Raw genomic sequence first — 25,377 nt, 5'->3', positions numbered from 1 at the left:
CTGGACAGGACAGCTGAAGCAGGTGGTCACCCCCACCCCAAAAATCTGCTTTGCTGAGCCTGCCCAGAACCATGCTCAGTGGGAGCCCCAACGCAGCGGTGGGATGCAATGTCGGGACTGTGCTGCTGAGTGTCACCATCCCCATCCCCCGGTGCAGCCGTATCTTCCCCAGCAATGCAGCTCTTCGTGCCTCAGTTTCCTTCATAGATTCATAGATTTCTAGGTTGGAAAAGACCTTAGAGATCATCGAGTCCAACCATCCCTAATCCCCATTAAACCATATCCTCAAGTAGATCATCCACCCTATTCTTAAACAAGCCTTCCTTGCAAAAGGCCGTGGTGATGCTCAGCCCCCTGCCCAGCTGGGATGTGACCGCTCACCCGCAGCACCAGGGGGGCTGGCGAACCCCCCAAGCCGAGGTCCCCAGCAGTCCCTCGGGCGCAGCCGTGGTGGGTGGCAGCGGTGGGGCTGCTCTGATGGGCACGGATGCTTCCCCCGGACACGCATGTGCCGCTGCCTCCCCCCACAGAGCGTGGAGGGGAGGAGGGGAAGTCTTTAATTTTTCCATCTCCAAAAGATGAATGTTCATGGGGCCCCCCCCCCTTTTTTTTTTTTAAATGTCCATTTCCGTCTTTTTTTTTTATTATTATTATTTACAGAAATAGCTTGTGACTCATCAAAATCTTTTAGCAGAAAATGTAAAACAGTGGGGTCATTCACTGCGAACCCAGCGAGCCAGTGCCTCCCCCCACCCCACCCCCAGCTTTGCACAGCAGGGTTTGAGAAGGTTATTTTGTTTAGAGATTTTTTTTGCGTGTGTGCCCAGTGACTGGTAATTATGGGAGACAGATCAGGGGCTTGTGGCTCGGACCCTGAGCAAACACGTTTGGGTCTGCACAGCCCAAATCCACGGGCCCGTTCACGGCAGGTTAACCGCGCGCCGGCTCGGGCTGGTCGCTGACTCGGTTTTGTTATTTTTTGTTGTTGTTGTTTTTTTCAGGTTGCAGGCATTTTCTCTTTATTTGTTTGTTTTTCTTTCGAAACTGCAAAGCTGAGGGATAGATGCCGGGAATGTTGCAAAACCCCCTTTGAACTACAAAGTCGAGGCTTAGTGCTAAATCCTTGTCGGAGTCGGGAAGGTCAGGGAGGTTTTTCAGCTGGTTTAAATCTCTGGGTGCCCCCCCCAGCCCCTTCCACGCAGCCCCCAGCCCGGGCAATGGGGAGCTCTGGGGTGCTGGGGGAGCGGCGGACCTGGGGGCGATGGGGCGCAGACCCCGCTCCGCCGAGGAGCCCAAGACGCAGCCGGGAGCTGGGAGGACGCGGGTGGATTTACTTTGGCTGCAGAGGAGCTCGGAGCGGCGGCTGGTGCCAGGTTTGTGAATGTGGGTCAGCGCAGTCACACACCTACAGAAACAGCCTTGTTTTCCAAAATACAGCCAGCTCCCACAGCGCTCCTGGGGCTGCAGCAATCCCGGTGTACCGCACGATTAATCCGGGTGTAATCACTGCAGGATTAATTTGGACGCTGCAGGGTGACCCCAGCCCCTCTGCTGCCCACCCCAGCACCCCACTAAAACTGCTCGAAGAGAGCTTCCTTTAGAGGGGACAACGTTTTTTGGGGGAAAAAAAATAACGTGTTTTTGTGGAAAACTCTCTCGTCAGTGTGCTGAGTGCTCGGCATCGCTGGGCAAACTGTAACCCCCACGACGGACCTCGCCGGAGTCGCTCACACCTTCCCGCTCGCCTCCGTCCCTGGAGCTTTCCAGTACAGGAATGGGGCTGGAGACTCCATGGGACAACCGTGCCCAGGGACCAGCAGCCCCACAGCAAGGGAGGGTGTTGGAGGTTGGTTCATCACTGTTGGGCAACAGCGATGCAAAGCAACAGTGATGCAAAGCAGCAGCACGTTTTCCTTCCAGGGCTCGTCATGGGAGAGCGGCGGCGGGGCCGGCCGAGCCGCTTGCCCCGCCGGATGCTGCCGGTGACGTGCTTGAACCGTCCCCGCGACTAAGGAGAGGTCAGGGAAGGCTGGGCCCCGGCTGCCCTCGGTTTGCGCTTGCCAAATTTCGCCTCCTGCTTCTGAATGGACGTGGGATGCGGCAGGAGAGAAACCCCAACGGGAGGAGGTGGCAGGGGGACGGCGGAGGGGACCTAAGCTGGGGGTTAGGGCAGCAGCCAGCAGGCACGCTGCCAGCCATCTTCGTGCTGGGCTGTGATGGGCAGGGAGTGGGCAGAGCCCTGGGGCACCGGGAGCAGGTACGGGGGCAGCGTTTTGCCTTAAGGCAAAGGGACATGGCTGGTGGAAGAAGGGAGGGCGCAGACTTGTTCTGTGAGGTTGGATCCTGCTTCTGGCTTCAGTGTAATCCTTTTCACCCTGAGGCCAGGGTGTCCCCCCTCGAGGTGTGGGAGTTTCGGCGGGATGGCCCACAGGGCAGGCAATGCCGCAGCCCCAGTCTTGCCGTAGGTAAAGCCCTGCTGCTTTCCAGCCCCAAAAAACCTGCAAAGCACTTTCCTGCATGGCACAGCTCCCACCGTGCCCGGACACCCACGCAGCCATTGCGGGGAGCCCCTTTCCCCCTCCAATCCAAGGCTACGCAGGAGGGAGACCCTGGGCCACCAAAGTTGTGACTCAGTTTCCCAAGTACTCTTTTTTTTTTTTTTGTTATCAGGCAAAGCTGTCAGCACGGAGGAAAAGTACTGCTAATCCCCACCTGGCTTTGTGGCCTCATGGCCAGAGCCGAGCACGTGGCACCCGGGTTCCCAGCTCCATCCTCTCCCAGGCAGAGCATCACCCACCTGGGCAGCCACCCTCCTCCTTCCCCAGGTTCAAGGCAATCCCAGCGCTGCTGAGTCCTTCTTTCATCCAGCACCTCTGTCCGGTGCAGCCACGTCCCTCGGGGCTGCCCGGCAGGAGCGAGGGTGCGTCTGTGCCGGTGGGGCTGGGCTCACGGGTGTCTGAGCAGGTAAACAGGGAGGAATGTGCGGCGGCAGCGCGTGGGGCTGGCATGTTCCTGGCATGACTCACAGACACTGCCTCAGAGGCCGGGGATGCCGGCACACCCCACCGCCCCGCTCGCCGTCACCGGCGCAGCCAGCGTTGGACGCTGCTTTAATGAACCCTTGTGGAAAGCTGGCTGGGTCCTGCTGGGGCTGCGGCCGGCGGAGCGGTGTCAGGCGAAGGAAAATGATCCGGCCGTTGGCTCCTGGTGGGGTGACCTGTGCCGGGGCGGCCCCCCTCAGAGACGGGGCGTCGCGATGCTTCACCCTCAGTAACAACAATGCACAGAGACAGGAGAGCTGCGGCCAGGAAGAGGGGTGCGTGGCCCTGCACCCCATGCTGCACCCTGTGCTGCTCCCTATGCGCCCACCACTGCCTGGGCAGGGAGCACTCAGGGCTCTGTCTGTGTCAGGATCCCTATTTTCCTGACCTGCCAAGCAGGGATTGTGATGTGCAGTGCCCAGCACAGCAGGGTGGGCAGGATGGTGCTGCCAGCTCTCGGGAGGGCACAGCTCCAGCAGCAGGGTTGTGGGGTCGCTGTAGGGTGCAGACAGGAACATTCCTCCTGGAAGGATTATTTAAAAGGCACAAACCATAGTGACAAGTTGGTTTTAAAACAGACCAACTCTTGAGGTCTTGCACAACCCTCTTCATCTCCCTGGCTTCAGGCTGGAGCTTTCTGAAAGATCCTGAGCATGTCAGGTCCCTCCAGTCCCGCTTTGTGCCCAACGCTGCCTCGTTTCCCCCTCCCAACCCATTTCCATTACATGGGGCTATGGTGGTGACATCTCAGCACCTTCCCCTTATCCCTCGCCACACTAAATGCTGCACCACAGTGGAGGAGACAGCCCCGATGGCAGCAGGGTTACGGGATCACCAGGCAGGGAAGGAGCAGGATATGGGGAGTCATCCGGGGCTGTCCTGTGGGTTCAGCCCTGCTCTGGGAACCTGGAGCCGTAGCTCTGGGTTGCAAAATCGAGCTGTCACTGAGACCCCCAGCGTGTCCGGGAAGTGGTGACCGAGGGAAGTGGTGGCTCACAGTGACCCCAAAGCCCCACACCATAGGGGAGGGCAGGGAGGGCAGCCCTGCGTGCTGGTGGCTGGTTCCGCTCCAGACTCACACCAGTGGCAGCATGGCTCCAGCCGAGCTCCACGGTGGTTGCAGCCTCTTTTTGTATGTTTTGCAACACTGGGCTTTTTTAATGCAGGAAAACACCAGCAGTGTTGTAAAAAACAACTTTGAAAATGTCCCACCGCGTCCTGCCTGAAGCTCTGCACGAGGACGAATCCTCATGGGGACCCTGCAGGGACACAGCGCTGGAGCAAACGCAGCAAATCCTGGGTTGGCCCACTTGGGAAGCGCTGATCCCGCTTGAAACCTTGGTTTCACGCTGTCGCTCCCAGGGCTGATGCTCCCCTCTGATCCCAGCACCTCCAGGCAGCACCCCAAGGAGCCGAACCTCATTTACCAGTTGGGGAAACCGAGGCAGGGAGAGGTGGAGGAGGCTGAGCCTTTCCTGAAGACGTGCCAGCAGGGTCAGAAACAAAAGAACCTCTTTTCTTCCCTGCCTGGGAGCAGACGGGCTGGAGCACCCACCCGAGGGTCCTGAGCACGGCTTTGCAGCGGTGGGAGTTTCCCAGACCCAATAATCCCCCCTGCAATTTTCGGGGGGAGGTGGGGACGGAGGACCCAACACTGAGCCGAAAGCGCAGCAAAGCTGAGAAATCCCAATTTCGAGGCCAGACCGGAGAGCCCAGCAACCTCTGCCTCTCCCCTCCCCGGCTCTGCTCCATCCCCCAAAAGAAACTTTTCCTCCCCCTCCCGCTCCGCGGAGCGCGGCGGACGCGGCCGGTTGTTTGTTTGTTCTCGCAGCCTTTTTTTTTTTTTTTTAATTATTATTATTTTTTAAGGAATTGAGGAAAAACAACAACAACAACAACAACAAAAAAAACCTCCAACAACCAACCCCGCGCCCCCGACCGGCTCATTATAGGTCGCCGGAGCGGCGGGGCTGGGAGGCGGCGGGGCGCGGAGCCGCTGCCGGCGGGGCCGGGGGATGCGCGGCGGGGGCGGGCGCGGGGCTGAGCCGAGGCGCGGCGGCCCGCGGGGCCCCAGGTGAGCGCGGCGCCCGGGGCGGCGGGGCCGGGGCCGGGGCCGGCCCGCAGTGAGCCCTCTCTCCCCGCCGCAGCCGCAGCCTCCGCCGCTCTCCGATGTCCCAGGCCAGCAACAACCGGCCGAGCCGCCCGGAGCCCCGCCGAGCCGAGCCGGCCCCGCCGCCAGGTACGCGGGGCTCTGCCCGGGGGGGGTGCGCGGCTGGGGGGGGCAGTGGGGAGGGGGTATCTGTGCATGGCTTGGGGGGGAGTTGGGGGGGGGGTGTGCGTGGCTTGGGGGGGTCGGGGGAGGGAGTGTGTGTGCACGAGTCCGGGGGGTGGATGTGTGTACGGCTGCGGGGGTGCACGGCTTGGGGGGGGTGTGTGTGTGTGTGTGCACGGGTGGAGGGGGGTACGGCTTGGGGTGTGTATAAGTTTGGGGGGGGTGCACTGCTGGGGGGGTGTACGGCTGTGGGGAGTCGTGGGTGCAAGGCTGTGGGGTGCATTAGTGGACGTGGTGCGTGTGCGTGGAGTGGAGGGGGTGTGCGCGGCTGGGGGGCAGGGGGTGGACAGCTGGGGGGGTGCGTGTGTGCAGGGCTGGGGGGGGATGTATGGTGGAGTGTGTGCACGGCGGCGGGGGCTGTGCGTGACTCCATGTGTGCTTGGCCGGGCGTGTGCGTGGCTGGGTGTGAGCACGGCGGGGGGGGTGGCGGGGGGGTGCCTGTGTGCGTGTCCAGGAAGGCCAGAGAGAGAGCGAGCACGCGTGTGTGTGTGTATTGTGTGTGTGTGTGTGTGTGTTGGGGGGGGGGGGGGTGTGTGCACGGCTTGGGGAGGGGAGCGGACACAGCACGAACTTCGCAGCGGTTTCTGTAACTCGGCCAAGCGCACAGGGCAGCCGGAGCACGGGGCCAGCACGAGCTGAAGGGGTTAAAAACACCTCCCGAGGGATGGGTGTCGGGCTGGGGGCTCTTCTGCAGCTCGGGGGGCTGGGCTGGGGCTGGGGGTGACAAAGCCCCTTCCCCACCCCGCAGCGACTCGCTGGGGTTCTCCGGTGGGATGCAGGGGGGCAGGATCAGGCCATGGAGATGTGCCTGGAAAAGTTTTGGGGATCCTCACTTTTTCCATGGGGCAAAGCTGAGCCCCTTAGCTGTCTGGGGGGTGTTGGGCTCTGCCTGAGTCCTGGGGACCTGTGCCAGTGTCTGTGGTGGTCGGTCCCTGCCAAGGTTCACGTGCAGAAACTACATTCAAAGTTCCAATGTGAGAGAAAAAATGCCGGAGCAGGAAGCTGACGGCGAGAGGTGAAACACCCCGATGCGTACGCTGTCAGACTAGACACAAAAGGGGCCAAATCCACCCCAGGAGCAGCTCTGAAAGCAGCTGCTGGACAGGCAGGAGCTGTGCCCTGGGAGCAGCGGGCACGGTGATGCGCAGAAACCGAGCTTAGCACAGCTGGATCTCTCTCCTTGTTGGCTTTGGCCCGGAGCGCGGCTGGGCCCAAGTTTCGGAGAATACATCCTCTTGTTCTCTTCTTCCCTGCTTTTCCAGCTGGATGCTGCAGGCTCCACTTCCCGGCTGAACTGTTACGCTGCTTTGTGCTGCAGCCGTGTCCCGGGACCGAGGCAGCTGCAGGGGCTGCACAGAGCTTATTTCTCTGGATTTCCTTCCATTTGCTTTCCTCTCCATGTGGGAAATGGTGAGGTGTTAACGCACGGACCTAGTGCAAAAAAGCTCTTGCACGGGAACGTGCTGCCAGTCTGGGTTAGGAGGAGCACTGTGCACTAGCTACTGTGAGATCAAGTGTGTGTTATTTTAAAAAGTAATTTAGAAATCTGTTAAACGTGTCAGAAGAATGGCCTTGTGTCTTTTCCACATTCCCAGATGTTGGCTGCGCTGGAGCGGTGTGTAGGTAAAGTGTGCTTCAGCCTCCCAGTTGTACTGGTGTCCTGAGCAGGAGCAGTGGGACCCAGCCGAGGTGTGCAACGTCTGGGAGCCTGAGGATGTCCCTGAGTGCCCGATGTGGTGCACCCATGGTGGAGGGGTGTGATCTCCATCCCAAACCAGCCCCCAGCCCACCCTCCTCTTCCCCAGCTCCTGCTGGAGGGGAGCACAGAGCCAGGGTGGGCGAACTGGAGCAGAGCTGGACCAAATTCATCCACTTTAGACTCCCCTTCTGCAGCTGGCAAAGCCGGGCTGGCCCAGGGGGCTCCAGGACACCCTCGATTTCTGCCTGCCCAGACTCCTGGGGCCAGATTTTGTGCCAAGAGAATATCCCTGGTCCTGTCTCAGAGGGCGGCTTTTCCCTTCCACATCTTGACCTTTGAATTCGTCCTCACATCGTTTCCTTCGTTCTTTCTTTTTTCTTGCTCGGTGAGCGATGAATGGACAGGGTCCGGTTTGTCTTCCGTGCTCGTTTGGCCTCGTGACGTTTCGGTGCAGAGCCATTATCGCTTGGGCAGCGTCCAGGGGCTCTGTCACGCACGGCAGAGCCTGGGAATTTTCATTCTACTCCCTTTCCGATGCTTTGTGTGTTAGACCAGCTAATTTGGTAACGCTGAGCCCATGAAATAAATGGGGAAACTGAGGTGCCGGAGTGGTTTGGCCCAAGTTAGTGCGTCATGGGCAGCGTCGGGTTGGCATTGCCGTGCTTGGTTCTGTTTCTCAGCCTGAGATGAAGCCTGTTTCCCGGAGTTTGTTCCTTGGCATCTCTGGAGATGGGCCCAGCGCCATCGCAGCCTCCTCCCGCCCGGGAGGGGACGGGCACGTTGCAAACCAAACCCTTGAAATAGCCACAGGTAGTTTGCAGAGGAGCCTCGGAGAGAAGAAGCAGTTGTCTCCCTGTGTGCAGTATGTGGGGTATAATTATTTTTTGGAGGATTTAAGAGAAAACAGGAGAAAACAGAAAGCCCTTTGGCTGATGAGATTATTTTTGTCCTTCCTTCCCTTCATGGGGAGGAAGAGGAGGGGGAACAGGGACAGTGGGAGAGGGGCTTTTCATATGGGAAGCAAACCGGTGTCAAGATGCTGGAGGCACATCCCATCTCCAGGAGAAAAAGCTTTCCCTCGAGTTTGACTCCACTCACTCCCACCTCCCTCCTTTCCCTTCCCAGCAGGACATCTGCCGCATGGGGCCACCACTGCGTCCCCCCCTCCGTGTCCCCCTCCATGTCTGTGTCCTGGCTTGGCTGCAGGCACCCGCAGCTCTGCGGCTCTTTGCTTGGAGCCAGGCAGGGACTGGATACTCACACACATTTTTTTTTTTTCCTTAATTCTTTCTGCCTGTTCCCAAGGAGTTTGCCCTGAGGTGTAGCAGGAGGTGGAAAGCTGTTGTATGCCGCGGCCCCAGCAACGCAGCCTTCGGAGCTGCGAGCGGCTCTTCCCCGCTCACCCGAAATATCGGGGTCTGGCTGCCTGCGTGAGGGTGCTGCCACCCTGCTTGGGGTCCTGAGCACCCGCGGATGCCCCGAGCAGGGGAGGCTGGGCAGGAGTCGGTGCCATCACCGCTTGGGTACCCATTAGCGGGACTCTGTCCTGCCCTGGGATGGGGGCAGAAACAAAGGCACCCCCCTGCAAGGTCAAAATAAAAGGGTCTTTGCTTGGCTTTGCACTGATTTTCAAGAAACTACTCACAGGTTTGCATGCAGACATCCTGTAAGTGCGGAGGAGCAAAAAAAAACAAAACCAAAACCCCTGAAAGAAACAAAATTAATATTTTTTTTACCCCAGATAAAACTTTTTGCACCAAAACATTCATTTCTGGTTTTCTTTCAGAGTTTCTCGTCTGCTCTTGAAAATGCTTCATTTTTTTCTTTTCTTTGAACAACAACAACAGAACTCAAAAAAAAAAAAAAAAGGCAGATTTCTGGCTTTTCTCAAATGTTTCTGGTTTTGAGCAAAACAAAGCTGTGCCGCTTGCCACCCCGGCGTCCCACTCCTGCTCCAGCTCCTGATTGAATTTCCTTGGAAAGCGCCTGCTCGAGTCTATTAGTTGCAGAAACCCAAGCTGTCCTCTGGGCATTTTCTGTAGTTTTCCTGATTTTTTCCCAGCGCTCCGCCTTGCTCGGGCCATGCCCTGCGCAGCCTCCTGCGGAACGGGCACCGGCAGCCTCCTAGGGCTGCGGGGTTTGGTGTGGGATGGAGCCACGTCGGTCCTTCCCGGTGCTCACAGCCCCTTGCCGCATCCCGCCAGTGCTACGCTCGGGTTATACTGGTGGAGATGAGCTAGTGCATAGCAGCGGGGATGGGATAACTGGGAATTTTTGCCACAAATCTCAGTCTTCAGGCTTTGCCCGCTGCAACTGTGTGCATGCATGCTTTTGCTCAGCTCCGTTTGATCTTCAGCTGGGCTTTGGCAGCCCTGGTGAACTTGATATTTGACTTGGGGAGAAGGTCACCCCCATCGCTCCGGTGCCATCCCGCTGTCTTTCCATCGGTGCATCCCCAGCTCAGCGATGGGCTGGATCAGGGAGTGGGCAGCAGCTTCGGGAAGCACTTTCACCCCAGTCTCATCCTCTTTTGGGGTGTTGCCCATGGGTGCGCAGGAGTCTCCCAGCGCCGGCTCCTTCCCTCCGTGCAGGCGGCTGTGCCCGGGGCAGGATGGTGCTCACCCGGTTCGGCTGCTTGCGGTGCCGGGGCTGTGCTGCCGGCACGGCGTGTTCCTCCGCATCACGAGGAAGCGGATCGACTCGCTGACTCCAGGAGCAATTATTCGCTCCACCCGAATGGCTTCATCCTTGGCCGGCCTCGCCGCCTTCCTTCAGCGAGCAGGAGCACTGCTGCCCTGCAAGCCGTGCCCGACCTTTGCAGAAGAGCTTGTTCCCACCTCGCCCCGGACCCGTTCAGGCCACGCTGCAGCTCTTGCAAAGCTGTTTTGGGGTCTGTGCTTAGAAGAAGCCCCAACCTGATGAGCGTGTACGCTGGCTGAGCACCAGGACTGCAAAGTTTTGGGTTCCATTGCCGTAGGGTGTTGCTTTGGGCAAATCCCTTTTACGTGCCTCAGTTTCCCCATCGGGCCGAGCAGCCATAAGGCTCCGTTTTGCGGCGTCTGTGCTAGTGTAAAATACGTGGAGATCGGGAATGTGTGATGGGCACTGGCTTAAAATGGTACACTGGGTAGATCTCAGGATGAAAGGTGCTATATAAGTGCAAATTATTATTCTTGTTAATAATGATGTCCACCAGCTCACATTTATCTGCTCTTCAATTAACTTTTTTTAAGGACTCTTAGCAGGTTAGAAAGACACAAATTTTCCCTGGCAGAACCTGTGCTGGTTTGACCCCGTAAGGTTACGCAATTACTGTACTGGCATGGTCCTTAATTAGACTCTCCATAATTTTCCCCAGCACAGCCATGTGGCTCCTTGGTCTGTAATTCCCAGAATCTTCTTGGATCTGATAGGCATCGCGTTAGCCGCTTTCCAGACTTCAAGGATAATTGCTTGTCCTTAAGGACACCCAGGATGTCACAGGATCTCCAGTATCTTTCTTTTATGTCCTTCTGGCCGGCACAGGGGGTTAACTGGCACCAAGGAGCACTGAGCTGGCACTGGTGCTCCTCAAAGTCAACAAAAGTTGACTCAACTCCAGTCTGGGTCTTCTGCCCTTTGGTTTTCCCCATTGTTTGTCTCCACTCCTTGGCCCTGCAGCGCATTCGGGATGTTACACATCACTCTTTGGTTTAGGCAGAGCCCAGGTCTGACGCTGGGAGATGGGCTGGCCTGGCAGCTGGGGGCAGAAACCTGGTCCTGCTGAGCCTGGTTTGTGTCCTGGGGCAAGTTGTGTTGTCCCATGTCTCTGGTTTAGGCTTAGAGATTGCTTCTTCCGTTACACCTGCAGCTCAGTCCCAAACGCTGCCTTTATATATGTTAAATATATTCTTACTGCGTAAGGAGCAGTTCCTCACTGTTGCTGCAACGACAGACGTGTGCTTCTTGCAGTGATTTTATTTCTTGCCTTCCCTGAAACCCCTTCTCGAGGTCGTCCCCCCCCACCCCGCTGTCCTCGCTCTCGGGTAGGAGCAGTTCTTCCATGAGGGTTGGTGCGTGCTTCCTCTGCAGGAGCTGGTCGGGTCAACGAGGACCTTTGGGTGATGGGATTTGTAGGGACACCTTGGCACCCCGGAGTCGGGGTTTTGTCGCCGGAGGAGCTTTCAGCCGAGGTCGAATGCCGAACACGGACAGACTGGATGGATGCTGGTCCTGGCCTGTCTGGCCGGCCCGAAATTCCTCTTTTCCTACCCACCCAAGGGCTATAAATAACAAATAATAACAACTCCCAGGCTGGCAAGCTATTTGGGGTTTTGTGGGTTTTTTGCTTTGTTTTGCTTTTTTGCATTTAGGAAGTAACTTTTCATAGAAACCAATATTTTTTTTACCGGATTCTTCATTGTCCCAGAACTGAACTGTTTATCCAAAGCATTGCCCAGGTGAGCAGAGAGACACTGGGGCAAATGCTTTCCGGGAGGGAAGCAAAGCTGCGCTGGGTCTGGCCTGGGCGTGCTCAGGAGCTCTGGGCATTTCTCCTCCTTCTCCTCCCACCCTCCGTTTCCTTTCCCTGAATATCATAGAATCCAAAAATGCTCTAGTGCATTAATTTCAGACTGAATGTAAATAAGCCATTTGGATTTTTCCCAGTTGAGCAAACTTGCAAACCAGAATTTTGCTTTCCTCTCCTCCAGCCTGGCTCATGGGATTGGAAGGATTTGCTTCAGCGCTGTCTCTTCTGCACTTGAAACCACTTAATCAAGCTCCAAAATATCCCTTGACTGGGTCAAACAGGCACCTGATTGGGCCAGGCAGCGTGTACGGGAAAACCAAGGGAGATTACATGCTCATTTTATCTGCATAAAACAGATTAGAAAGCTCCCAAACTAAATATTGCTGCAAGGTAGCGTGTTGTTAATGGCAAACGCCTCACTAGACTGTCTCTGTTTGTGTCTCCATCCAACATTATCTCCTCCCTGACCAGCCATTCCTGAGGGATTAAAGGGGACAGAGAAGGGGGGACAGGAGACTCTCCTGAGCATCTCCACGTCGGCAGGAGTCGTGACCCACAGTGTTAGATTTGGATGTTCTTCAGGTCCAGAAGAGCTCAGATGTGGATCCCGATGTGTCGAGACCCTTCTCCCTCCCTCCCTCCCTTTTCCAATGGGTTGACACCACCTCATCCGAACACGCTGCTTGCTAAAAAGACAGGATTTGCTCCTGAGCTCACCAGTCCAAGCCTGTCTTTAGCTCCTGTGTGTTGGAAGCATTTTTCTCTCCCGTGCTGCCCGTGGCTGGCGTGCAGCCACGTGTGGGACAGCGATGACGGTGAGGTGTCCATCCATCTCCTACTGCCAGATTTCTTCCTCTTGAGCCAAAGGCACTTTGTTAGAAGAGGGGCAAATAAATAAGAGATCACAAGCAGCCAGGAACATCATCTGTTGCATTAAGCTACAGCTCAGGAACGCTGAGCAGGAGCTGTGGGACAACCTGGGTGGGTTTGACCCAAAAGCATGATTCCAGCTTTGCGTCTTCCCACATCCTCTGTGCCTTCCCAGCTGGGGTCTGGGCACCACAACCGGCTGCAGGGGAGGAAACCCACAGGTCCCCATGAGCTGTGAGACGCTGTGGCCGTGGTGTGGTGCAGCTCTTGTTTGTGCTGCTGGAGAAGCTCCGCATGGCCCTGGCATGGCCGAGCGCTCTCACCAGCTGCTGACACGCTGCTGTTGCCTTTTGTTTGTCCACCACTTCGGGGATGGGTCAGCTTGGTCCTGCAAGCTCATCGGGAATTCAGCACGCCTCCCACCCAAAGCACAAATACTTTTTCCCCTCTTCAGAACAATGTCTGGTGGTTGCCCCAGAAGCTCCTGCAGACACTCAGGATGCAAAGTTAGGTCTTTCCCACAGCCGGTGCTCCCAGAGGGATGTTTTGTATGTTTGACTTTGCAGGAGTATTGCAAGATACTCAGTTAAAGCCAACACAACCTTACAGCTTCTTCCCATCTTTCCTCTCCTCCCTCCTTTTCTCTCAAATCTTGCAGTGCCTGGTGGACTTCTGAGCTCAGTGATGTCTCGGGGCTTTTACAACGGGTGGATTTAGACTTTGTAAATGGGTGAACAGTCAGAAAACCTGACCTGTGTGCATCTCCCGGGCTTGGCAACCAGGAGATAAAGAAAGTGGTTCCACGTCTATCGGCTTTCCTAATCTTTTGTACCTTAGGGCAGCGCTGTGATTTACTGAAGCCTGGCCTATTATTTTTAAATGCCTTATTATCTCTGTTCTCAAAACACGAGTCGCTTCTCCCTGTGCCACGTTACCTTCAGTTCTTCCTTGTGTTTTACAAAAGGTGGTGCAGAATGGGGGAGCAGGGACCTGGACTCTCGTCCCAGGGTGTTTCTCCACCACGTGATGAGCATTTGTCGTGGCCGGGAAGGGGCTGGGGGTGCAGCTGCTATGGGGGTGCATGCGAGGAAGAGGATGGCTGTCCCATCCCGAGGGCTGGCTTTCCTTAGGGCTTCATCTGTGTTTTGCCCAGGCTTGTGGTTGCTTTTAAACCTGGGAGATTAGGTCAAGCCTGGTCTTGTTCTGGCGGCAGCGGGGCGATGGCAGGGGAAGGAAGGAACCAGTCCTTGCTCTGGTGGCAGTGGGAACAGCCTCACTTTGCCAAGGACCCCCTCAAGACCTCAGTGATGGGGGAATGTTGCTGCTCCTCCCCACACTTCTTTCCCCACTCAGCCCCTCTGCTCAGCTTAGTGTGGTTTGGGGAGCAGGAACCCCCCTCTCATTTTTTTTTTGCCCCCAAATGAGTGTTTGAATGAGCAATGAGGGCACACGCAGCCAAGGGGACAGGGGATTGTCTGCACGGGGCCCTGTGGAGCAGCACGTCCTGATCTGCAAGAGGTGCCTGGCAGTGCCAAGCCCAGCAGCGTGAGCACCCCTGCGAGCAGGGACCGGGCTGGGGGGGTGTTTAAAGGAGGAAGGGGAGCCGGGTGGCTGTGGGACGAGCCTGTACCCCAGCAGCTGTGCCAGGGCTGGAGCCTGTCTGTCCGTCTCTCCCTGTGCCGTCGCGGTGATGCCTCTTCCTTGGGTGTGTTTTGCCAGGCTTGTTTGGGAGCGGCTGTGCTCGTGCATGCCCAGTGCACGGGCATTTTCCCTGTGCATTCCCACTGCATTTTCCTCTGGAGCGGAAGGTGCCTGGGAAGTGCCCAGACCCAGCGAACGAGCAGTGCAGGCAGGGAGCTGTGGGGCAGGAGCCTGCAGGATTCGTGCTGAGCCCATGTGTCCAGCTGCCCCCAGCCCTGCCCTGGGGTCAGGCTGGGACCACCACAGCACACGCAGCCTGTCCCCATCTCGCTCCCGGGGCACACCGTGCACTTGGGGGTCAGCACTGTCCGTGCGCTCCCCACGAACATGCAGCAACAGGAGGTGAGGCTGTATAAGGCAGAGAAGGACCAGCTTTTACCCAAATTTTTTTCCTGTCTATTTTTGTCTCTCTTCTGGCCAGCTTGTTCCAGTGGGAGTTAATTTAATTGCCATCTTCCTCCCTGCATCGCTGTGGTTGTGTGTGAGACCTCGTGCCGTGCAGGCTAATTATATGGGTGAAGGGGACATGGCAAAAACGAACCTGGTCTCGATAGTCGGCGGACCAGCTCGCTCGCCATCCGTACAGCCCAGCGCTGCTGCGTTCTCGCAGAGCTCAGGGTCTAAACACACCATCCTTATCCTCAACCCCTTGGGAATGGGCAGGGAGGGAGCAGGAGGTGTGACAGAGGCAGCACGGGGCGGCAGTGGCAGAGGCAGGGATCAGCTGGAGCAATGTGGATCACCCATGGAGCCCTCTTGCCCAGTGCACAGAGCAGCCGCCGGCCCCTCTCCTGCTGCAGCACCTGATTTTCCAGCTCTTTTTCCCAGTGTAAATCACTGGCTGCGGAGGTGAGCGCTGACCTCGAGGGCAGAGCAGAGCCGGGGATCTGGTGATGATGAGGCTGCTCTAAGCAACCTCGTGGTCTTGGCTGTTGATTTTTAAGCCTCGAGCACACTCGGGAAGCTCGTAGCAGAAACCGGAGCATCTCCCTGACTATGCCGATGCCCTGGGACTCGGATCCTTTCCTAGGGACTGTGTGGGAGCTGCACCCTCCATGCTCTGCACCGGGTGCCTCCGACTCAGGGCTCCGTCCAGGGCTGCCCAGCCATCGGGTGCTCATCCCTGGCTTTAACAGGCTCTGGATCAGGCACTGGCTCAGCACCGCAGGTCTGACTCAGGCCGGTCCAGGTTGAGACATGACAGAGGACGTGAATGCAGCAACATATGGTTATTATTCACCTACACACCACGCCTATGTGCAAACACCTATAGGTGGATGACAGCCTGCTCTCTTCTCCTCTCTGTTTTGCTCTGGGCTTGCACAGGGGCATGGGAATGAGTTTCCTCCTTTCTGGGGCTCACGAACTCCCACCCCGCTTGGGACACGAAGCCAATGTTGCTGTGCAAAATTCAGCTGGAGCTACTGAATTTCCCTTGGTTGAGCCCCAAAATCACCTGCCTGTGGGAGCATCCCACAGGAGAGCAGAGCTGTGAGCAGGGCTCTGCATCGGGATGAGCTTTCCTTCCCAGCAAACTTCCTTTTGCAGGAGCTCTGGTGCCCCAGGCTGGATCAGCATCCTGGGGAGAGTGGAGAGGAAAGTCCTGTAGGGAAACTGAGGCAGATGGATGGGCATGTGGGGTGTAACGAAGCTGGGAGCGGAGCAAGCATCACACCAGGGTGGTTGCAGCCCCTCTGCAGCATGTCCAGGCTCCTGCTGACCCCAGGGTGTGGATGAGACCCTCCGCCTCCCTTGTAGGGCCTCTTGTTATAGTCCATATAATTACAGGTGTGAGGTCTGCCTGCCTTCCTCCCCAGCTCCTGCTTGTAGGACTTCTTGTTATATTGAGTATAATGAAATATCCGAGGTCTCTCTTCCCCCCCCACCACCCACCCTTGCCTGCCTGCGTGTAGGACCTCTTGTTACAGCCAGGGAAATTATGGGTCTTTGGTCTCCCTCCCTTCGCCCAAGCTATAATTTAGTTTTATATAAAGTGTGGTCCAGCCCCTGTTGTGCAAAGCAGTTGCTATTCCAGGTTCTGGGGAGAGGGATGGAGCGACGAGGAGGGGGCTTGCGATGGGTGGGGGAGTGCAGCATCGCACTGAGCACCATGCAGCCCCCACGGTGGGGGGGCAGCCGGCCCCCAGCCCGCAGTGCTGGCTCTGCAGGAGCCTTCTCCTTGCTGGGATTCTGCAAGGAGGTGTGTGGCATCGGGGTTTGTCCCCACGGGGAATAGCACAGCTCTTCTTTTGGGTTTCGCTTGCCCCATTGAGGGGGTTCCGGGGGGGCTGCTCCTGTCCCAGAGCAAGCAGGAATGCGAGGGAGGTGGCAGCATGCTCCTGCAGGGAAGACAGTGGCCCTTTCATGGGAAGGGGGGATGAAAAATCCAACTTGAGCTGCTGAGTGTAACCAGATCCCCTGGCTTTTTAGAGAAGGAATGTGGGACCTCGGGAAGGTTTTTGGGAGGGTGCTGCCAAACCGCTGGTGTTGCAGCAGGGCGAGTGGCTGCAGAGCAATGCAGCACCCCCTACGCCCACCCCCAGCACCCCAAAATCGCTCTCAGTGCTCCAGTTCTCCCCCCCACCCCGTGTATTCTGGGCTGCAAAACCAACAGGGCCGAAATCAGAGTCCCAAAGCACCGACCGGTGCCGTTTGCAGGGGCTGGGGATGTGGTGGGTTTGGGTGGCCGAGGGGCTCTGCCCGCAGCTCGGTGCACCCCAGGTCGCTCAGCTCCAACCCTGTTTCTCTTGCAGAGGCGGGCGAGACCTCGCGCCCTTCGCCGAGGCAGACGCCAGCGGCACCATCGGCAGAGTCCCGCTCGCCCACCCGCCCTGCTGCCGGCCCTGTGGCTCCGAAGAAGGAGAAACCCCTGGAAGATGACGAGTCCCAAAAAGTCCTGACAAAGGGTCCCCATCCCGAGCTTGCAGGTGCTCCCGAAGCTGTGACATGTGAGTGTTTCCCTCTGCGATGGCACATGCAGCTCCGGACGCTGCCGGGTGCTCGTGCTTTGGGCTGCTGCCGTTTAATCAGTTTAATCAGTAACAGAGCTCATTAAAAAGGCGAGCAGCCATGGTGGGAAGCCGTCTCCTCCTCGCTTTGCTCTTTCCCACATCAAAGCGAAAGGCTTTAACTGGGAATGAGTCATTGGGAGATGGAGAAAGTGAAGGGCGGCTTCCAGCAGCACTGTGATCCTCTCGCTGCCGTCGTCCTTGGGAAGGGCTGGTGGCTGGAGGAGCTTTTGGTCGTGTTGGGGTCCTCCTGGGATGCCGCAGTGGGAAGAGGGACTGGCCTTGGGAGGAAAGAGCTGGCTACTGGGCTGGAGCATCCCCTGAAGCCACAGCAGGAGAGAGGAGACCCCTGGCAGAACGGGCCCTTCCGGGGCTCTGTGGTCACAGCCACCGAAGGGATGAGCAGCAGCTGTTAGCTGGAGCAAGGGGAGATGCCTCCCATTAGGGCAGCTCTTGGGTGAGGCTGGTGCAAAGCCTGAGCGAGCAGAGGATGGGATGGGGCTGGGCTGGATGGGGTTTTGCTGGGGGCGGTGGTGGAGCCAAGCAGCAGGTCCCCATTTCTGCTGCTGGAGACCCCCCACTGTGAGAAACGCTGGGTTGGGGTGGGAGCAGAGGTGGGGGCCAGGGTGCCCTTTCCATTGTGAGGGTGGGAGAGCAGAACTGGCAGACACGGGAGACCGGGGGCCGGGCTCTCCAGGAGTCACGCCGTCCGTCCTTTCCCTGGCCCCCAGCCTGGATCCGAGGGCTTTGCTCCCCAGCTGCCCCTTACGCACGCAGCCATCCCCCTTTTGTTGGACGTGAGAGCGCAGCTTTCCCTTCCAAGGGGCGTAAAGTGGATGGATGCTTCCCAACGGGAAGAGGGAGGGTGGGAACGAGGTTGCAAACTTCGAAGAGTGGGCAGGCGGGGTGGGAAAGGGAAGGGGGGAGACGGCAAAATCCGTGTGCTCCTGATGGCGTACGTGGAGCGAGGAGAGCGCACGTTTCCTCAACCAGAGCTCGAGCCCTTGCGAAGCATCTGGGAGCTGGGCCGGCTGCCCACAGACATTCTGCACCTCTGAGTCACGCTGCAGCCTGCTGCACCCTGCACGGTGCGGCCCCCGCAGCCCCCTGCCCAGCCCACCCTCCATCTCACGGGCCCCAGGAATGGGAGGAGAGCTGCCACCCGCATCCGGGCTCGCCTGGGTGCTGGGTGCATGGAATCCCCCCTCCTTCCCTTCTCCTCCTTGGGAAATGAGGTTCGGCTCCCTGCGGAGCATCGCCTCCGGCATCTCTTGCTTTGCAGCCCACTCCCCACTGCTGCTATTATGGGAAGGGGGGTCACCATCACTTGTGGGGGGTAAATTCTCCAGCACAGTTAGGCTCCCCCATGGGAAGATGAAGAGGGGTGATGCCCCCATGATGCTGAGGTTTTTGTGCCAGCCCGGCACATGCAAGGTCAGGAGGGAGCAGGCAGCAAGGGGCTGCCGGGTGTAGGGTCGTGTCCTTCGCCAGTGTTTCCCAGATGGATCAGCTGCCCTGAGGCTCAGTGTGGCTGGTTGGAGCTGCCATGGTTCTTAAATAAGTCAGTCTTCTGGCAGTTCAGGAGCCACCGAAGTGGAGATCGTGGGTTTGGGGCTCCAGGTATTGAGTTTCAGCCGAGCAGCAGGCTCCGCTCGGGTGGCCCCGATGGGCTGGTTTGGCCGAGTCCGGTTAGCGGCTCGGGAAAACAGCCTTTGGCAGAGCCGATGGCCGGGGGGGTCACAGCGGGGCGAGCACCGCTGCACTCGGAGCATCTGTCCCCCCGGGCTCCAGTGATGCCACCACGGGAGAACCTGAGCCGGGCTGGCACTGCGGCTGTGCCAGGGCCACCGTGGCAGGAGGGAGCGTTACCTTGCGTGTGAAACAAAATGAACATCCAGGAGGTTTTTGGTCATTGAAGAGCTGAAGGTTGGTGCTTTCCCCCAAAGCCCTGGTTTCCCACCCTGGTGGGGGCCGTCAGGTGGGCTGGTTCCCCCCCCCCAGCTCCTGCCCTGACACCCATCGTAGGGATTTTTATATGTTGCTCCCCCCCAGCCCCAGGTTGAAGACGTCTCTTTTAGAAGAGTGCTGGGCTCCTGTGAGTTGAAGGCTCTCCTAAAAGATGGAAGCTATTTTTCCTAACTTAGAGGGGGGGATTGCTGGCTGCCTCTCCCTGCCACTCGCTGGAGCCGGAGCGTGATTTCGATTTACAAACAGTTTAATCTGAGGAATGCAGCGAAACGGAGAAAGCCAAAGCGAGCACGGCGCGCCCCGCTGCAAACCCCCGGAGAAACCTGGCACTGGACGCCGCAGAGTATTTGCCACCGTCGGACACTGCCAGGCCGGGCTGTGGCGTGGGTCCCTGCGGGCTCAGCCCCTGCCCGCCGTGGCTCTGGGCAGCCACGGGGCACCGCAGTCACCCCCTGGCTCTGTGCCGCTTGGTGCCGGCTCGGTGTACGCGCTCGGGCACGGGCAGGTCGAGGGCACTGGAGAAGGGCGCATGGGAAGCCAACACTCCAGGAGGTTTTTTTTGAGGAGGTCACACATTGCATTTTATCCAAGACCTGTTTTCCATTTCTCCTTTCTGCTCTTCTCCCAACCCTCCTGCTTCCAGCCTCTTCTTCCCGCTCAGCTCCGGTTATTTCCAGTTCCCTTCCCAGTGCGTGTCAAAGACGCCGCATTTCACCCAAACACCCAGTTAAACCTTCCTCCGCAGTCTGAGCCCAGCTCAGTCTGGCAGAGCCGGGCACCAGGTCCGTGTGCTTGTGATTTTTTAACCTCCATCTAATTTATTTTCACCGGCGAGGACGGGCACAAGACAGGGACCGTCTGTGCCCCCTCCGCCCCCTGGGTCCCCCCTGTACCCCACAGCTGCCCTGCACAGAAAGCATCTCCTGTTCCCCAGTGGCTGGAGGTGCCTTTGCCCTCGAGCCTCTTGCCTGAATCATCCCTTGTTTACTGCCCCAGGAGAGGAAAATCAAAGTTTGGCCAAAACACCATCAGGCGGGGTTTTATTTGTGGCTTCGATTGGCGTTGCTGCGGGAGGAGGATGGATGCTCAAACCCCCCTCCCTTGCGCTGGCTTCCCAGTCCTCCCCATCACCATGGACGTGGGGAGAAGGACGGCAGCGTGGGGAGAACGGCAGCGTGGGGACACGGCGCCGGGCAGGAGCGAAGGGCTGAGCCGCGCCGCTGGCTCCGGCAGCATCCCGGCAGGGCGTGGGGCCGCCGGCCTCTCTCACGGCCGCAGCGCAGATATAGAGTTATTTTCCTCCTGCAGAGAAGTTCAGCCAGAGGCTGGGGAGACCTTTAATCAAGCGGCCAATTCACGTCGTCCAGGGCAGATGCGCAGCCCGGCTCTCCGGTGGCTTTTCGTCTTCTCTGGCATCACGCAGGGTGATGGGGATGGCCAGGAGTTCCGTCCGGCAGCGCCGTGCCCTGGGCTCATGGCACGGTGGCTTGGCCGTGGGGGTGGCTCTCAGCTGGAAGCAGCCACAGGCTCTTCTCTTCCCCGCTCGGCACGAGGCAAGTGTGCCTTGCCGTGCCACGGTGCCTGCTCCAGGTGGCCTTGGTGGCTTTATCCCCCCAGAGACCTCCTCCTCCAGGTCGTCTGCTGAGTTTTGGCAGTTGCAGCACACCTTTCGTGACAAGTCTTTGTTTCTTGCTCTTTTTTCATCCCTTCCTCTCTCTGGAGCCTCTGTCTCCTTCCCTCCAGCCATCTCTTCTTCTGCATCTCCTTTTCCATCTCCATCCTCTTGGACCATGCCTCTGTTAGCACCCCTTCATCCCAGCCTTGAGGCCACCCTATGTCCGGCTGGGGACAAGGTTCCCATGCGGTGGCGAGGGACCGGACACAGGTTTCTCCCCGGGGCGAGCACTGCAGGGAGGGCTTGGGGGGGTAACGTGCTGCTCTCCCCCCACAGGCCAGCCCCAGGTGCGAGCAACCCCACAACCCCCCAGCCCCTGCACCCACCTGCTGCAGAACGGGGCCAGGCGGGGGCCGGATCCAGGCGGTGCCAACGGGGAGGCAGGGAATGGGGTCTTCCGCCCCCTCCCCAGCACCCAGAAGCCTCACCGAAAGCTGCAGTCCCACCACTCCATCAACAGCCAGAGCAGCAAGAAGAGCAAGGGCAGCTCCAAGTCGGCCTCTTCCCACATCCCTATTGAGGCACAAGAAGGTACCGGCTCTCCCTGGCGAGGGTCCCTTTCCAGCCACTCCCCTCTGGCCCCCCATCCCTTGGGATCTCTCATGTAGCACCCTTCCAGCCCACCGGGACCCTCGGATCCATGTGGTAGCTGAGCTCCCCCCATGGGAGCCTTCAGCAGGGTGGGTGCTGAGCAGGGTCATCTCCTGTCCTTCAAAATTGGTCTCTCTTGGGGTGTGGGCATGCCCCAGGCAGCTGGGCATGTCCCTGGGTGTTGAGGGAGGCCCCTGGAGCAGTGCCTGGCTCCCAGCCCCCTTCCCATCCCTTCCATTAATTCCTGAGGGATGATTTCCACCCTCATGGGGCTGAGCTGGATGGATGCTGTCTCACCCAGCCAGACCCATCCTCCCCCCCAACCCTCTGGCTGTTCCTCCACAGACTGCTGCGTCCACTGCATCCTCTCCTGCCTCTTCTGCGAGTTCCTGACCCTCTGCAACATCGTGCTGGACTGTGCCACCTGCGGCTCCTGCACCTCCGAGGACTCCTGCATCTGCTGCTGCTGCTGCAACTCGGGCGAGTGCGCGGACTGCGACCTGCCCTGCGACATGGACTGCGGCATCATCGACGCCTGCTGCGAGTCGGCCGACTGCCTGGAGATCTGCATGGAGTGCTGCGGGCTCTGCTTCTCCTCCTGAGGGGCTGCGCTCGGCGGGGGGGGACCAGGAGTGGGTCCCCCCCCACCCCTCCTGCAGCGGCCAAGGGTCCGGCTGGTCCCTGAGCCGGTGGTGGGGACACCCCGGTGTGAAACGCCGAAAGACAGAGCCCGGCGAAGGAGAAGAGCGATATTCCCTTAGTGCAAACCTCATCCTGGGATCCTGCCTGGGGAAGGGTGAATCCATAGGGCTGCGGGGGCTCCGGGGACGGCCGGCGTCCCGTCACGCTCTACCTCTTCCCTGCGCCGGGCCGGTTGGCCGAGGATCGCGGGAGCCTCCTGCCACCTGAGCCGAGAGCAGGAGCACCCGCCCCGCGCCCCACGGAGCCCGTGGGTGCCACCCCGGGGTCCCTGCGTTGGGGACAGCCACTGCCACCGCCGGGCCTGCCCTGGGACAGTGCTCTGGTTTACGCAGGGGTGGCACGGAGCATCCTTCCCCCCGGGACACCTCCAAGGCTGGGCGCAGCACAGAGCCTCGCTCCCTGCCAGGAGCCCACGGGGCACCGGTTGGTGCCGAAGCCCTTAGCCAGGCTGTGGGATCCCGTGCTGTGGGACTCATCCTGCCAGCCCCTTCCCCTCCTCGGTGCTGAGATCGGCAGCGACGTGCAATACACACAGCCGCTCCCCTCCAGGAAGAAGCTTTTCCTTCACTGGTCCCAGCAGTGGGGTTGCAGCCAGGGACCAGGACAGCCGTCCTGGCTGGGGAGAGCCCGGAGCAGTGCCAAGCTGTTACCGACCCCGCGGGGGTCCCGGGGGGCTGGTGGGGTGGGTGGGTTGGTTGGTGCCAAATGACCCCCAGCAGTTGTTGGCCCCATCCCGCCACGCCGGGGACAGGGCTTGTGGCTGGGTGAGGGTGGAAAAGGCCCTGTGGAAGGGCTGGGGAGAAGGGGAGGGAAGTGTCACGGTATTTTTATTTTTTTTTTGGTCCCTTTCGTTTGTTACTGTAAATAAAGGTCTTTCTTCATTTCTGACCAACGGCTGCCGCATCGCGTGCTCTGCCGGGTGCTCCCGGGGACGGCTGCTCGCTCCCACGCCGTGTCCCCAGTCCCTGCACCTGCACCCCTTATCCTGGGACATGGGAGAGCTCCGGGACAGCGCCAGGGTGCTCCTGCTTTAGTCCTTGGGGAAACGTGAGAGGATTCCCCGTCCTTCGCTCCGGGGCACAGGTCGAGGTCCCGGTGTCCTGCATCCTGCAGCCACGGGACAAACCCTGGCCCCGTTGCAGCACCATCCCCTGCTCCTCCGAGGGCTCAGCCCCACAGCGGGGCCCACGAGCTGCTTCATCTGCCCCACGGACATGGCTTCCCTAAAGGAGAAAATAAATGACACGAATTCCTGGCTGCAGGGCTGGGGTGGGCACAGGCTGCCCAGGGTTGGCGTGAGGCTGTGGGAGCTGGCAGCCCTCCAAATTCGGGTGGTCTGGGCACTCCTGCTGCCGCCTGCCTCCTCCCAGTCCTGCCATGGGACCACCAGCCATGCCGTGCCATGCCATGCTGTGCCATGCTGTGCCATGCAGATTAAGGGATCGCAGCCCCCTGCCAGCATCTCGCTACCCCTCAGTGGGCTTGGCCGTCCCAGCAAGGCTGCTGCCTGGGCTGAAGTTGAACGAGGAGGGAAAAATACTTAAAAAAACGAGGCCAAATGGGTCAGTTGGTCACGGCGACACAGGCTGGTTTGGGATCTGGGCTGCCTGCCCTCCGGCGCTGCCGCTCAGCCGTGAAACCTATTTTTAGTGGTGAGCTAAAGGCAGTGGGAGCCTGGCGCAGTGCAAGTGCATGGAGGGGAAGAGGATGGTAGAGGCAGCCTTCCTCCACCTCATGCATGGTGGGGAGGGCTCGGGGTGGTGAGTGGGGGTTTTCAGCCCTCACCATGGCACAGCTGCCTGGGCTGAGCCCCAGCGGGGGGGGGCTGGCAGGGTGGGATGCACATTGCTGCCCATGCCGGGACAGACAGGACCGGGGCCCCATCCGGTGCTTGCAGGGTCGGTGGGAGCTTTTCCACGGGTTCTGGCTGAGGCTCTGCTCCAAACCATTTGCATCCTTGGCAAGGAGGGATGGAGGCGCTGGTCTTCCCCAGCCTGGCCTCACTCATGGTGCTAATTAGGGAGGTTGGAGCTGGCAGGGCTGCTCTCCCCGCCAGCCACAGGAACGAGCACTGCTGGAGTCGCTTAATAGGGAACAGATTCCCCCGGTGCGGGAGGGCCCAGCGGGCTGGCTGTGCCGTGCATGCTTGTGTCCCGGCATGGGAAGGGGGTGACACTCACCCCACGCACCTCAAGCACCCCCAAAGCACCCAGCTCCCCTTCCATCAAATGCCCTTTTAACGCTGCTCCCAAGGGACGAGGTCCCCGCGCAGGCAGCTCTACCCACCCACCATGGCTTGAAAGTCATGGGCAAGGCGGAGCGGGGACGTGGGGAGCAGAGCTGGGCTCTTCGCGGAGCGTGATGTGCTGCTGAATGTATGTGATGCTCACGCCTACAGATGTACTTTAGCGACGGCTGCCTTCGAAAAATGCAAATAAAATAGCAGTTGTTGGTGCAGGCTTACCCAAAGGCACAGCTCAGCTCTGCAAACCTGCCCTCAGACAGATCCCACCTTCTCCACCAGCTCCTTGGGGCTGGACGTTGGCAGGGGCAAAGCCCCTGCCCCAAGCCTGGGGTACATTCCCTGTCCTGAGCAGTGCAGGCTGCTCTGCTCACGTCCCAGGCACTCCTGAAAATCAGAGATGGTTCTGGGTTGTGGGAATGATGGACCAGAGCAGGGAATGACAGACCAGAGCAACTCAAGTCCCTGGAAAGGGCTTGGAAAGTGAAGTTCGAGCCTTCCTCTGCAGGCAAGCTGATGCTGGCCATCCACCTTGCAAATTACTGGGGATGGCAAGGGTTAAACCCTCCTGCCTGGGAATTAATTAACAACAGATGTGCTCGATTTTAACTAATTGCTCTCCTGCCAGCACTTGGTTTTTACTTTTCCCTGGGAAGCTTCTCAGAGCCATCACACCGTGCCCGCATGGACGCTGGCCCTGTAGGCTGTGCCGTGCTGGGCACCCTGGGCTCGCCTGCCCTCCTTCCCTGGCCCCTCGCTTGTGTCGGAAGTGAAACAATTCAATGAAACAGGCTAAAATTCATGAAATGGTCCAGTCACCTACACTAGCATTGCTCCATTGCTGCTGGTTTTAGAGCAGTTTAGTGGCAGGGTCCCCCTGGGGTGGGCAGGGCATGAACCCCACTGGCCGTCAGTGCTGCTTGTCCAATACTGTCTGCTGGCGATTTATTATGGATGGGACATGGGATATATTAATGATGGGATATATTAATGATGGGATGTATTAATGATGGGCGCTTATTGTCTAATTGCTGACAG

At 58.9% G+C, this 25,377-nt stretch overlaps 1 protein-coding gene across 1 annotated transcript; it reads left to right on the top strand.

Annotated features, from left to right (window-relative positions):
- The first annotated feature begins 1,261 nt into the window (after positions 1-1,261).
- MDFI (MyoD family inhibitor) lies at positions 1,262-21,997 on the top strand. The gene is made up of 4 exons (XM_086627122.1): positions 1,262-1,373; positions 16,907-17,101; positions 21,081-21,335; positions 21,741-21,997. The coding sequence occupies exons 1-4, from the start codon at positions 1,262-1,264 to the stop codon at positions 21,995-21,997; spliced, it is 819 nt and encodes a 272-aa protein (XP_086483248.1).
- The last annotated feature ends 3,380 nt before the right edge of the window (positions 21,998-25,377 follow it).

This window comes from Tauraco erythrolophus, chromosome 27 (assembly GCF_009769465.1).
Source record: "Tauraco erythrolophus isolate bTauEry1 chromosome 27, bTauEry1.pri, whole genome shotgun sequence".
NCBI classification, from domain to species: Eukaryota; Metazoa; Chordata; class Aves; order Musophagiformes; family Musophagidae; genus Tauraco; species Tauraco erythrolophus.
This window is presented reverse-complemented; position numbering and strand designations above follow the sequence as displayed.